The following is a 16,026-nucleotide window of genomic DNA, read 5'->3' on the forward strand; positions in this document are numbered from 1 at the left end:
TGCTACAAGGAAAATCAGACAGCAACCGGGGCATAGAGTTGAATGGTATTTATAAGGTTATGGCGTGTGCTGATGATGAAAATTTAATAGGGGATGATAGTAGAACCATACAGAAAAATACAGAGAACTCATTAAACACTTCCAGGGACGTAAATTTATCTTTAGCTCTCACCAAATTTTAAAAAAATCATATCTAAGTGAGCGTAAGCACACCGTTATCTATAAAGAATTTCAATCAGACGAATATTTGGCATTATCAGGAGCTCCACAAGGCTCCAACCTAGGGCCTTTACTATTTATATAATTTAACAACGATCTTCCAGATCATGTACCCAACAGTGAAAACTTATTGTTCGCATATGATCTCAACATATACATCAAGATAAAATCTGTGCATGATTATCTTGATTTACAACACGACTTAGGGAGTATTGCGAACTGATGTTCAGTAAATAAACTTGGAGTAAACATACACAAATGCAATGTATTATAATTCAGCAGAAACAAAAGTACCCTTAAATATGATTATAAGCTTAATAGTGCTTTTATAAGTAGACCTGATTCAGTTAAAGATCTAGGCGTTACATTTGACCCTAAATTAACGTTCATTAAACACATCGAAAACGTTACGCATGGGTGTTTAAATTAGTATTATTCATAATTAAAAGTGGTAAGGACTTCAGAAATCTTGCAACACTATTGAAAATGTGTTATTCATATGTACGCACCAAATTGGAATATGCTGTTATTATTTAGAACCCATCTCAACAAAAGTATCGTCAGAGTCCAATCAAAATTTTTTAGATATCTAATGCACAAAGCAACTGGAATTTGTCCGTCACTTGAAAACCATAATACACTGGTAGAGAATTTTAATATTTACTCATTAGAACAAAGGCGTAATATTGTCGATCTCGTATTCCTCCAAAAAATAGTTCAAAATGAATTCGATTGTTCAAACTTTATATTTTCATTGTACTTCCATGTACCTCCAGTTAGAACTAGCACTAAAAATATTTTGTCTCTTTTATTGTAAAAAGACTAGGACCAACATAATCCTGAAGTCACCATTCTGAAGAATATGTTCTTTCTATAACAAATTATGTAAAACACATGATGAAATTGATTTATGTACAATGTCTTGTAAAGCAAAAAAAAAAAAAAAAAAAGTAAAAGTGAATTACAATATTTCAACACTTTAATTGAGCATATGTCTGTTGTGTTGAAAAATAAATAAATAAATAAACATAGGTTTGGAAGTAAATGCAGAGAAAACTAAATACATGGAAGTTCGTCGAGATCGTAAAACTGCAAATTATGGATGCGTCAAAATATCAAATAATACATTTGACAAAGTGGATACTTTCAAATATATAGGATCAATATTAACAGATCAAAACCATATTCACGAAAAATTAAATGTTGACTAAAAGCAGGGAATTCGTGTTTATTATTCACTTCAAAATCTTTTGTCGTCACGAATTCTGTCACGGAATTTGAAGCTTAAAATATATAAAACGACAATCAGGCCTGTATGGTTGCGAAACATGGTCTCTTATTTTGAGGAAAAACCATACACTGAAATCGTTCCAGAACAAGACCCTAAGACGAATATTCAAACCCAAGAGGAACAGGAATGGGGAATGATGGAAACTTCATAACGAGGAACTACATAATTTATACCGTTTACCAAAGATTGATAGGGTTATCAAGTATAGAAGGCTCAGATAGGCAGGTCATCTACCGAGAATGGAAGACATTAGGAACGCTTTCAAAGTTTTAACTGGAAATCCAATCGGAAAAAGACCATTAGGAAGACCTAGACGCAGATGGGAGGACAATATTAAGATGGATCTCGCAGGAATAGGAATACAGAGTAGAAACTGGACCCAGTTGGCTAAGGGTAGAAGTCAGTGGAGAACTTTTGTGAACGCGGCATTGAATCTCCGGGTTTCATAGGCCATAGAGTTAATTAGTTAGTCATCATACTTGCATCGATAATCCCAAATTCCAATTCTGTTAAAGATTTTGTAGATGTATGGATGGTTCCCTATATTGAATCCTGCTGTAAATTAGTATATACAGATAGCTTGAACTTTTATATACAATGGTTTACAATATAATGAAACTTCAGAAATTTGAAAGTCGAAATTATCGGTGAAAGAAAATATAAAATAAAATAAAATATATTATTAGTATTATTTTGAGATACAAGTGCATTAAACTAATATGAAAATATTAATCATCTGCTGTACTATTTATTATAGGCACATCTAGCCAAAACGTCATAATTGATTCAATGACACATTTCTTGACAATGGGAAACATATTGACAACAATAGGTATCTCATTAAAATTATTTGCAAATACTAGAAAATTACACAGGAAAAAGAGTTAATTCTTTGAATTTTGCTATATACGTGGGTGGTTCAGAAAGTAATGCCTCCAAACCCACGACTTGGCGAATAGTACTACAAACATTCTGAACTGTTTATCATTAATGCACTGATGTTTAAGCTATAGAATGTCACTTATTTCACCTTCCTATCTCTTCTCGTTCCAGAGTAATGGAGCAATCCATGGCATCCAGTGGTGACGTCCGATTGAAACAATGGGCTGTTATTGATATACATCTGAAGCGAAACTATGTACGTAATTCAGAAAGTAAAGCCTCCAAGCCCATTACTTGGCCAATAGGACTGAAAACATTCTCAACTGTTTATCATTAATGGACTGATGTTTAAGCTATAGAATGTCACTTATTTCACCTTCCTATCTCTTCTCGTTCCAGAGTAATGGAGCAATCCATGGCATCCAGTGGTGACGTCCGATTGAAACAGTGGGCTGTTATTGATATACATCTGAAGCGAAACTATGTACGTAATTCAGAAAGTAAAGCCTCCAAGCCCATTACTTGGCCAATAGGACTGAAAACATTCTCAACTGTTTATCATTAATGGACTGATGTTTAAGCTATAGAATGTCACTTATTTCACCTTCCTATCTCTTCTCGTTCCAGAGTAATGGAGCAATCCATGGCATCCAGTGGTGACGTCCGATTGAAACAGTGGGCTGTTATTGATATACATCTGAAGCGAAACTATGTACGTAATTCAGAAAGTAAAGCCTCCAAGCCCATTACTTGGCCAATAGGACTGAAAACATTCTCAACTGTTTATCATTAATGGACTGATGTTTAAGCTATAGAATGTCACTTATTTCACCTTCCTATCTCTTCTCGTTCCAGAGTAATGGAGCAATCCATGGCATCCAGTGGTGACGTCCGATTGAAACAGTGGGCTGTTATTGATATACATCTGAAGCGAAACTATGTACGTAATTCAGAAAGTAAAGCCTCCAAGCCCATTACTTGGCCAATAGGACTGAAAACATTCTCAACTGTTTATCATTAATGGACTGATGTTTAAGCTATAGAATGTCACTTATTTCACCTTCCTATCTCTTCTCGTTCCAGAGTAATGGAGCAATCCATGGCATCCAGTGGTGACGTCCGATTGAAACAGTGGGCTGTTATTGATATACATCTGAAGCGAAACTATGTGCGTAATTCAGAAAGTAAAGCCTCCAAGCCCATTACTTTGCCAATAGGACTGAAAACATTCTCAACTGTTTATCATTAATGCACTGATGTTTAAGCTATAGAATGTCACTTATTTCACCTTCCTATCTCTTCTCGTTCCAGAGTAATGGAGCAATCCATGGCATCCAGTGGTGACGTCCGATTGAAACAGTGGGCTGTTATTGATATACATCTGAAGCGAAACTATGTACGTAATTCAGAAAGTAAAGCCTCCAAGCCCATTACTTGGCCAATAGGACTGAAAACATTCTCAACTGTTTATTATTAATGGACTGATGTTTAAGCTATAGAATGTCACTTATTTCACCTTCCTATCTCTTCTCGTTCCAGAGTAATGGAGCAATCCATGGCATCCAGTGGTGACGTCCGATTGAAACAGTGGGCTGTTATTGATATACATCTGAAGCGAAACTATGTACGTAATTCAGAAAGTAAAGCCTCCAAGCCCATTACTTGGCCAATAGGACTGAAAACATTCTCAACTGTTTATCATTAATGGACTGATGTTTAAGCTATAGAATGTCACTTATTTCACCTTCCTATCTCTTCTCGTTCCAGAGTAATGGAGCAATCCATGGCATCCAGTGGTGACGTCCGATTGAAACAGTGGGCTGTTATTGATATACATCTGAAGCGAAACTATGTACGTAATTCAGAAAGTAAAGCCTCCAAGCCCATTACTTGGCCAATAGGACTGAAAACATTCTCAACTGTTTATCATTAATGGACTGATGTTTAAGCTATAGAATGTCACTTATTTCACCTTCCTATCTCTTCTCGTTCCAGAGTAATGGAGCAATCCATGGCATCCAGTGGTGACGTCCGATTGAAACAGTGGGCTGTTATTGATATACATCTGAAGCGAAACTATGTACGTAATTCAGAAAGTAAAGCCTCCAAGCCCATTACTTGGCCAATAGGACTGAAAACATTCTCAACTGTTTATCATTAATGGACTGATGTTTAAGCTATAGAATGTCACTTATTTCACCTTCCTATCTCTTCTCGTTCCAGAGTAATGGAGCAATCCATGGCATCCAGTGGTGACGTCCGATTGAAACAGTGGGCTGTTATTGATATACATCTGAAGCGAAACTATGTACGTAATTCAGAAAGTAAAGCCTCCAAGCCCATTACTTGGCCAATAGGACTGAAAACATTCTCAACTGTTTATCATTAATGGACTGATGTTTAAGCTATAGAATGTCACTTATTTCACCTTCCTATCTCTTCTCGTTCCAGAGTAATGGAGCAATCCATGGCATCCAGTGGTGACGTCCGATTGAAACAGTGGGCTGTTATTGATATACATCTGAAGCGAAACTATGTGCGTAATTCAGAAAGTAAAGCCTCCAAGCCCATTACTTTGCCAATAGGACTGAAAACATTCTCAACTGTTTATCATTAATGCACTGATGTTTAAGCTATAGAATGTCACTTATTTCACCTTCCTATCTCTTCTCGTTCCAGAGTAATGGAGCAATCCATGGCATCCAGTGGTGACGTCCGATTGAAACAGTGGGCTGTTATTGATATACATCTGAAGCGAAACTATGTACGTAATTCAGAAAGTAAAGCCTCCAAGCCCATTACTTGGCCAATAGGACTGAAAACATTCTCAACTGTTTATTATTAATGGACTGATGTTTAAGCTATAGAATGTCACTTATTTCACCTTCCTATCTCTTCTCGTTCCAGAGTAATGGAGCAATCCATGGCATCCAGTGGTGACGTCCGATTGAAACAGTGGGCTGTTATTGATATACATCTGAAGCGAAACTATGTACGTAATTCAGAAAGTAAAGCCTCCAAGCCCATTACTTGGCCAATAGGACTGAAAACATTCTCAACTGTTTATCATTAATGGACTGATGTTTAAGCTATAGAATGTCACTTATTTCACCTTCCTATCTCTTCTCGTTCCAGAGTAATGGAGCAATCCATGGCATCCAGTGGTGACGTCCGATTGAAACAGTGGGCTGTTATTGATATACATCTGAAGCGAAACTATGTACGTAATTCAGAAAGTAAAGCCTCCAAGCCCATTACTTGGCCAATAGGACTGAAAACATTCTCAACTGTTTATCATTAATGGACTGATGTTTAAGCTATAGAATGTCACTTATTTCACCTTCCTATCTCTTCTCGTTCCAGAGTAATGGAGCAATCCATGGCATCCAGTGGTGACGTCCGATTGAAACAGTGGGCTGTTATTGATATACATCTGAAGCGAAACTATGTGCGTAATTCAGAAAGTAAAGCCTCCAAGCCCATTACTTTGCCAATAGGACTGAAAACATTCTCAACTGTTTATCATTAATGCACTGATGTTTAAGCTATAGAATGTCACTTATTTCACCTTCCTATCTCTTCTCGTTCCAGAGTAATGGAGCAATCCATGGCATCCAGTGGTGACGTCCGATTGAAACAGTGGGCTGTTATTGATATACATCTGAAGCGAAACTATGTACGTAATTCAGAAAGTAAAGCCTCCAAGCCCATTACTTTGCCAATAGGACTGAAAACATTCTCAACTGTTTATCATTAATGCACTGATGTTTAAGCTATAGAATGTCACTTATTTCACCTTCCTATCTCTTCTCGTTCCAGAGTAATGGAGCAATCCATGGCATCCAGTGGTGACGTCCGATTGAAACAGTGGGCTGTTATTGATATACATCTGAAGCGAAACTATGTACGTAATTCAGAAAGTAAAGCCTCGAAGCCCATTACTTGGCCAATAGGACTGAAAACATTCTCAACTGTTTATCATTAATGCACTGATGTTTAAGCTATAGAATGTCACTTATTTCACCTTCCTATCTCTTCTCGTTCCAGAGTAATGGAGCAATCCATGGCATCCAGTGGTGACGTCCGATTGAAACAGTGGGCTGTTATTGATATACATCTGAAGCGAAACTATGTACGTAATTCAGAAAGTAAAGCCTCCAAGCCCATTACTTGGCCAATAGGACTGAAAACATTCTCAACTGTTTATCATTAATGGACTGATGTTTAAGCTATAGAATGTCACTTATTTCACCTTCCTATCTCTTCTCGTTCCAGAGTAATGGAGCAATCCATGGCATCCAGTGGTGACGTCCGATTGAAACAGTGGGCTGTTATTGATATACATCTGAAGCGAAACTATGTACGTAATTCAGAAAGTAAAGCCTCCAAGCCCATTACTTGGCCAATAGGACTGAAAACATTCTCAACTGTTTATCATTAATGGACTGATGTTTAAGCTATAGAATGTCACTTATTTCACCTTCCTATCTCTTCTCGTTCCAGAGTAATGGAGCAATCCATGGCATCCAGTGGTGACGTCCGATTGAAACAGTGGGCTGTTATTGATATACATCTGAAGCGAAACTATGTGCGTAATTCAGAAAGTAAAGCCTCCAAGCCCATTACTTTGCCAATAGGACTGAAAACATTCTCAACTGTTTATCATTAATGCACTGATGTTTAAGCTATAGAATGTCACTTATTTCACCTTCCTATCTCTTCTCGTTCCAGAGTAATGGAGCAATCCATGGCATCCAGTGGTGACGTCCGATTGAAACAGTGGGCTGTTATTGATATACATCTGAAGCGAAACTATGTACGTAATTCAGAAAGTAAAGCCTCCAAGCCCATTACTTGGCCAATAGGACTGAAAACATTCTCAACTGTTTATCATTAATGCACTGATGTTTAAGCTATAGAATGTCACTTATTTCACCTTCCTATCTCTTCTCGTTCCAGAGTAATGGAGCAATCCATGGCATCCAGTGGTGACGTCCGATTGAAACAGTGGGCTGTTATTGATATACATCTGAAGCGAAACTATGTACGTAATTCAGAAAGTAAAGCCTCGAAGCCCATTACTTGGCCAATAGGACTGAAAACATTCTCAACTGTTTATCATTAATGCACTGATGTTTAAGCTATAGAATGTCACTTATTTCACCTTCCTATCTCTTCTCGTTCCAGAGTAATGGAGCAATCCATGGCATCCAGTGGTGATGTCCAGCTGAAACAGCGAGCTGTTATTGATATACATCTGAAGCGAAACTATGTACGTAATTCAGAAAGTAAAGCCTCCAAGACCATTACTTGGCCAATAGGACTGCAAACATTCTCAACTGTTTATCATTAATGTACTGATGTTTAAGCTATAGAATGTCACTTATTTCACCTTCCTATCTCTTCTCGTTCCAGAGTAGGGGGCGCGGTGGCTCAGTGGTAGAGCGTTCACCTCTGGTGCTTGGGGTCCCGGGTTCGATCCCAGCCTCCGCCAAGTGAACTTTGTGGTGGACAAACACCGTGCTCGTGGGTTTTCTCGGGGTTCTCCCGTTTCCTCCCACTTTCTTCATTCCACCATTTCACTCATCTCTCATAATCACCGTCTCCTTTAGCCTAACCGGCATAACCGTGGGACGTAAAACTCAAAGATTTCATTTCATTTCATTTTTTCGTTCCAGAGTAATGGAGCAATCCATGGCATCCAGTGGTGATGTCCAGCTGAAACAGCGAGCTGTTATTGATATACATCTGAAGCGAAACTATGTACGTAATTCAGAAAGTAAAGCCTCCAAGACCATTACTTGGCCAATAGGACTGCAAACATTCTCAACTGTTTATCATTAATGGACTGATGTTTAAGCTATAGAATGTCACTTATTTCACCTTCCTATCTCTTCTCGTTCCAGAGTAATGGAGCAATCCATGGCATCCAGTGGTGACGTCCGATTGAAACAGTGGGCTGTTATTGATATACATCTGAAGCGAAACTATGTACGTAATTCAGAAAGTAAAGCCTCCAAGACCATTACTTGGCCAATAGGACTGAAAACATTCTCAACTGTTTATCATTAATGCACTGATGTTTAAGCTATAGAATGTCACTTATTTCACCTTCCTATCTCTTCTCGTTCCAGAGTAATGGAGCAATCCATGGCATCCAGTGGTGACGTCCGATTGAAACAGTGGGCTGTTATTGATATACATCTGAAGCGAAACTATGTACGTAATTCAGAAAGTAAAGCCTCCAAGCCCATTACTTGGCCAATAGGACTGAAAACATTCTCAACTGTTTATCATTAATGCACTGATGTTTAAGCTATAGAATGTCACTTATTTCACCTTCCTATCTCTTCTCGTTCCAGAGTAATGGAGCAATCCATGGCATCCAGTGGTGACGTCCGATTGAAACAGTGGGCTGTTATTGATATACATCTGAAGCGAAACTATGTGCGTAATTCAGAAAGTAAAGCCTCGAAGACCATTACTTGGCCAATAGGACTGCAAACATTCTCAACTGTTTATCATTAATGCACTGATGTTTAAGCTATAGAATGTCACTTATTTCACCTTCCTATCTCTTCTCGTTCCAGAGTAATGGAGCAATCCACAGCATCCAGGTTGTGCGCCACTGCGGAAGGTTGTGCGCCCAGGAACATTCATCGCCGGCGACTAGTCGTGGATACACCATTACAACCTAGAAACGAAGCATCAGTCGGGGGCCACACGTCCTCTTCTCCGCCATAATTTCAAAGTTGTCCCATCTATGGGTTGACATTCTGCCTCATTCTGCCTATAGTCCGGATCATGCGCCCTGCGACTTTTGGCTCTACCCCAAACTTAAGGATCACCTTAAGGATTAACGCTACAGTTGTGACGCAGAGGTGGAAGTAGTAGTTCAGCAATTGTGTCGCCAGCAGCCACTACAATTCTTTGTCGACGACATGAAACCCTTGTTTCGCGTTGGCGCAAGTGTGTTGCCCGTAATAGGGATTATGTTGAAAAATGATGCCACCATTTGTAGCTGATATTGCGAACTTTCCACTGATACCTGTATCGGTGCTATCTGTCAAACACAAATAAAGATATCACCTTGGAGGCATTACTTTCTGAATGACCCTCGTATATAGATTTTTTTTAAGGATATCCAGCGAAGTTAACTAAATTTAATTTTATACTAAATTGTTGTTATTTTTTTAAAAAAACGCATAATTTGTTGATGATACATTACAAACATCTTCAACATCTTTGAAACAGATTAACATTTATACCCATCAGAACGTCCTTTTTAAATCTCAGAAGGGTTAAATGGTTAGCAGTAACGTGAGGTGATTAGTAGCAAAAGTTTCATTAATATTGTTGACAAACATATTAATGAAACCTTGTTTTAAAACTGTACGGTGATTAAAAATATAGAGTAAACTGGGATAAGGTTTATAGATTACATAAGTTATTACCTGGGAGACATTTTGATTTCTATATTCGCCAAAAGCCTTTACAACATCGATTTCCATGAATGTAATATTCCGAATATCATCAACGGAAATAGCAGAGATGATCCAGCCCAACAACTTCAAACTTTCGTCCGTAATTGAAGATATTCCGCCATATGCCTGGTAAGACAGAAAAGAAATTTTATTATTATTAACTACTGCTGATATTATAAAACAATCGTTATTTGCTCATAGTAATATTTTAAACAACATACACATTAATATTATTATAATTTATATACAGAAAGATTTTAGGACTAATATAAAAAAATTATATTGGATAAATTTTCTAGAAATTTTGGATATGGACTTTACTCTGTACAAAATCTGCTGGTAACAAATAATTGGAATCTAATTCACTCCATTATAGAATTCCTACAGCTCTACGAATATATACGGGTGGTAGGTAACTCCGCCGACAAACTTTGGGAGGCGATTCCTTATACGAAGTGAAAGAAAAAAGTTCGAATAAACATGGGCCGAAAAATACCTCCTTTCAGAGTTATGATCCATTGAAAATTCGAAAAATCATTTTTCAAAACTCCCTAACTTAGAAACTATAGGACCTATCCCAAGCGGTTTAAGGAATTACACAGGAACTGGCATACGCTCTATCTAAATATCGATGTTTCAGAATTCACCGGTACCAGCGAAACGAACGCACCACTAGTACTTAAAGGAGTATTCCTATACTTCAACTTCCTTTTTACAGTTCCTTTCACCGATAACGGAGGATGGTAAAACATGGATATTTAGATAGAGAACATATTAGTTCCTGTGTAATTCCTTAAACCGCTTGGGATAGGTCCTGTAGTTTCTAAGTTAGGGAGTTTTGAAAACTGATTTTTCGAATTTTCAATGGATCATAACTCTGAAAGTAGGCATTTTTCAGCTCATGTTTATTAGAACTTTTTTCTTTCATTTCATATAAGGAATCGCCTCCCAAAGTTTGTCGGTGGAGTTACCTACCACCCTGTATATTATAAAACTCGGGCTCGCTCGCGGGGCACTAGCTAATTCGATTAGACCAGGACACATTTACCCGCAACCAGGGAAAATTATAAACGGACCTTTTTAATAATAATGTTAATAAAACTCCTAGGCATGAGAAAACTTTTCTACTGATATAAGGCAAGCATGAATTTTATGCAAAAGTAGATATTCCAAAATAAGATCTCTTTTTAAATAAACTTTCTCAAATATAAACCAAAATAGATATGAAAATTGTCTCAATACAAACATTCAACAAGGATTGCATAACGGTCCTTTTAAACAATTAACTGACATATTCTACCATCAGCCACCTAAGGTTTTTTATACTAAATTAGCTTCATATCACTTAATTATTTTTAATATTGAAACTTTTCGCATCAAATATATATATATATATATATATCTATATATATCTATATATATATATATATATATATATATATATATATATATATATATATATATATATATCTGACATCTGACAAAGCATTTAGCGAAAACTCAAACTTACAAGATTATAATAAAAATTTACTAAACCATACCAAATCATTAATTTCTTTCAGACCAGTCTGTAAATCCAAATATGATGTACTTTATATATATATATATATATATATCCAAGATAGATATAATTCAACAATATTAACTTTACGTATATCAACAGGCAATAACAAAAACAGAGAAGACTTTCAACTTGTTTCAAGGATTATACGGAGCCTCATTGATAAGGAATTTTACGCAGAGTTGGATTATTGAGACAGCATATTCAACTTATCTTAAGTAAAACGAACACAGAGTAATAGAGAATCCAGCCTTAAGGCTGCCTAAAATCACCTAAAACCCTATGACTGGAAATGAAATGAAATCTTTAAGTTTAACGTCCCACGTTTATGCCGGTTAGACTAAAGGAGATGGTGATAATGAGTGAAATTGTGGAATGGGAGGGAATGAAGTGGGAGGAAACGGGAGAACCCGAGAAAACCTACGAGCACGGTGTTTGTGCACCACAAAGTCCACACGGCGCGAGCTGAGATCGAACCAGGGACCCCAAACACCGGAGGTGACCGCTCTACCACTGAGCCACCGACCCAACCCTACGACTGAGTTACAGAATAAGAATAAGAATAATAATAAAAAAAAACTAATTTAAAACGGACTTCATAGAGTTAGTAAAGTCTTCATTTAGAATCTTCTTTTACAATATGTGTTAACAATTTCTACTGCTATTTAAGTAATTCCTAACCTGTACTACAGCGTGCCAAAGGTATTCTGCTTGTTCTTTGTCTAGTTCATCTTTGCCTAAAAATACCAGGCAATCCTTGAGATGTTCTAGAGGCAGCGTTTGAAGCTCTTCAACTTTAAATTTTGCTCCAGACCCCGCCATCTGTACTGCTTCGCATGTTAACGGAAGGACGTGAGGTGCTTCTGAAACAAACACAAAACATAAATGGTTACAATACATTAATTTTGCATCCTATGATATTTATAGTCATCAATGCTATGATATTTTGCATACTCATCAATGATATTTAAATTATGGCTATTTTTAAACGTTATGTACTAAGGGGTTATCAGAAAGTAAGGTTACGAAGCCTGCAGTGAAACATATATATATAATTTCATACAACCAATACAGCCAACAGATAGTACATATATTAAACTGTCAACCGATATCGACATAGTCTGTATTTTGGTTGAGGCACTTGTCTCATCGTGGGATGAGTTTGAAGATCTCTCCTGATAAAAATCCTGCCCTTGCGTATTCAGCCACGTTGTGCAGAAGTGTTTGACCTCCTCGTCTGAAGGGAAGTGACGACTTCCTAGGTGATCCTCCAAGTGCGGGAATAGGTGAAAGTAGCTTGGTGCGAGGTGCGGGTTGTAGGAAGGGTAGTCGATGATGTCCCAGCAAAGCTGCTTCAAATCTGTTGATGTTGTGCTGGGTCGGTGACGTATTCTCTACCACCCACAAACTTTCGACACTATTCTGCGACATGCTGACAAGATATTACAGTCTCTCCGTAAACCTCTACCAGCTGCCGGTGAATTTCAGCCGCGGTCACATGTTTCGTCCACAGAAATTGAACAGCTGAGCGGACTTCTTCGCGAGATTAGTTAAAAAAAAAAAAAAAAGAACGAGTCACCATTTGTGTTTACCTACAACTAGTGCCGTAGGTGGCGGTGCCTGAAACTACATATCGCACACGTCTCATTTCTCTCAGAAATATCGACTTTGTAACCTTAGTTTCCGATTCTTCCTCGTAATTTTTCCTGTAATCTGGATCCTATTCCAACAGTTGTCAATATTTAATATTCACATACAGACAAGAAATTTGTGAAACTTTTATTAGCTAGGGAGCCAGACACAATTATGAATTTTATTATTAGTAGTAATCATTGGCGGATCCAGGATGTGATCAAGGGAGGGGATAAACCATAGTTTGCCGCTTTATCCAGTGTAAAGCAGGATTGAAGCCCATTTTATCTAGTGTATACCTGATCAAGAAGGAGCTATAGCCCCTATAGGCCCTCTTGGATACGCGCCTGGTACTAATAGCGCAAGGATATACAGAAAGAATTTGTGAAAGACAGTCTTGAGAATCCAACTTTGCCCAACGTAAAAATTCAAAGGGCACGAGTGGGATTCAGTTTATTTATTGATTAAAGTGTACACATTAATATTGTCTCCAACTTGATAAATGAATGCTTATTGGTACTTTCATGACAATTATGAAAATTCATTTTGAAAAATAAACTTGTTTGGACTTGCAAATTTATATCGTGATACTATTGATTATGTCTTTGCTATGACTACTTCACTAATATACTACTAGAATCCTCAGAAATATGTTAATACATCAAGTTATCAACAGTTCTTATGATTCACTACTACTGTATGTTCACAAATTGGAAAACAATGTAAGAAAAGTAAATTTAATGCTATAATTAACATAAAATCGGATACGATCTGAAAGAAATATTAAGAAAATTTGTCAAAGAGATATGGATTTCTTTTAGTATTTTGTAGATTATCGTAAGATGATAAGTGATGAACAACATTAAAAGCGAAATCCAAGATTTCTCAAATATACCTAGGCAGGTTAACAATAGATCACAGTTGATTCGGCAAATGTGTGATTAATTCATTCTACACGATGAGTTCGTGCAACTTGTTCCAGTAGAAGCCAACAGCATTTTTCTCCTGTAATGCATTCATTCCCTGTAATCTGTTCTTCAACTATAATGCTTTCTTCTCCTGTGATGTGTTTTTCCCCTGTAATGCATTCTACCCCTATATTATGTTCTCCCCCTGTAGTTTGTTCTTGCCCTGTAGTGCGTTCTTCCCCTACAATGTGTTCTTCCATGTAATGCGTTCTTCCCCTGTAATGTGTTCTTCCCCTATAATGCGTTCTTATCCTGTAGTGTGTTCTTCCCTTTAATGCGTTCTTCCCCTGTAATGCATTTTCCCTGCAATGCATTCTTCCCATGTAATGTGTTCTTCCATGTAATGCATTCTTCTCCTGTAATGTGTTCTTTCCCTATAATGCGTTCTTTCCCTGTAATGTATTGTTCCTCTGTAATGCATTTCCCTACTGTAATGCGTTCTTCCCCTATAGCGCATTATTTCCCTGTAATGTGTTCTTCTACTGTAATGTGTTCTTCACCTGTAATGCATTTGTCCCCTTAATATGTTCTTCCGCTGTAATATGTTCTTCCCCTTAGTGTGTTCTTCCTTTGTAATGCGTTCTACCCCTGTAATGCGTTCTTTCCTTGTATCGCGTTCTTCCCCTGTAATGTGTTTATTCCTTTCAACACGAATAAAGTGCTGTCAATTAATGGTCTAGAATCTGTGAGTGAACAGTAAGAAGAAATTAATAATTTGCCGAACACTACGTTTATTGGATAATTTGGCAATTTACTTTTATTTGATATTTAATAACAAACTCACTGAAATAATTACCTCTTTTCTCCCTGTTCATATTTTTCCGCGCTTTCTCCACTGACAAATACATGGCAGCTTCTGCTTTTCTTCTGCTTACGTTGTGAAGTGATTCTTGTAACGAGTCCCATTCTTTGTCCAGTTCATATTGACAAGATGCCTTCAAGGAGAAATAAAAACATTTATAAACAAGGTACCTGCATATCTAACATTTACTCTCTGTTGGTACTAACAGCACAAAAATAAATTTATATTCTCTTTCTTCTTTCTAACGATTTCAAACTATAGCTTTAGTGATTTGGAAAAATAAATTATTTCTTTGTACTTTATTGCATCTGGAGTTAAATGTTTCAACGATCATAATGATAAATGGAGAAAATAACTTATTTCATCTCATACCAAATGCTCTCTATACGTGCAAATTCAATGGTATACAAAGAGTGAAAATAAAATGCACGACTGGATTTAGAATCGAAACCGGATCTCCGGCTTACTGCGCCGTGGAAACAAACAAATCAGTGGCGTAACTACTATGGCGCGAAACCCCAGAATGCGAAGGGAAGGGGGGGTGACACTTCCAAGGGGACCCTTCACTCTAGCCTCCTAATAAGTCGAATCAACACGCTTTTCAATCTTGTATTAGTCGGCAATGTTCTTCCACCCCGCCCCTTTTTTCGGCTATCTTTGAGAGGACTGATGTGTAGGTCAAGCACCGCGAACAAAAAAAGAGGGAAAATCGGTTCGGTCGGCTTTTATAAGTTATATATTTTTTCTTCGGCAGGAAATATTGAATCAAACTTTAGAATTAAAGTCTATATTAAACTATTTGATGTGCTAAATTCACAATTCCATTGTCGTTTTACATCTTCGCGTGACTTGGTATATAGTATCCAAAACTTTCTCTTTGTTTCCTGCCAATATAATTCATCTCACTGATGACGAAATTCTAAGGACACAAATACTTCAAACAACTTACAGTTGTGATATTGGTTCTTCATTTCCGATGGGAGTAATTTGCTTTGTGAAACAGCTGAAATCTGAAATAAGTGTTCAGAATTCTGTGTTTGATCTAACAAGGCTTTTAATTGTGAAATATGTCATTGGTGTCTAGCATTTACGAACTTATTACCGCGTGTTTGTTGTTTACGACGCTCCCGGTCTCTGTAGTTCTGCAGAGAGGTCGTTCTCAAACTTGAAATTAATAATTAAAAAAA

At 37.3% G+C, this 16,026-nt stretch overlaps 1 protein-coding gene across 4 annotated transcripts in view; it reads right to left on the reverse strand.

Moving 5' to 3' along the window:
- Positions 1-16,026, reverse strand: part of LOC145664982 (uncharacterized) — a 536,351-nt gene that overhangs the window by 28,775 nt on the left and 491,550 nt on the right. For all 4 annotated transcript variants that reach the window (XM_081732149.1, XM_081732151.1, XM_081732150.1 and 1 more), the window contains 3 exons: positions 14,834-14,972; positions 12,119-12,300; positions 9,847-10,002 (listed from right to left, as the gene is read on the reverse strand). In XM_081732149.1, coding sequence (XP_081588275.1) covers positions 9,847-10,002; positions 12,119-12,300; positions 14,834-14,972 — 477 coding nt within the window. The remainder of the gene's footprint in view (positions 1-9,846; positions 10,003-12,118; positions 12,301-14,833; positions 14,973-16,026) is intronic.

The sequence above is a fragment of the Thermobia domestica genome, chromosome 11 (genome assembly GCF_964235325.1).
Source record: "Thermobia domestica chromosome 11, izTheDome1.hap1.1, whole genome shotgun sequence".
NCBI classification, from domain to species: Eukaryota; Metazoa; Arthropoda; class Insecta; order Zygentoma; family Lepismatidae; genus Thermobia; species Thermobia domestica.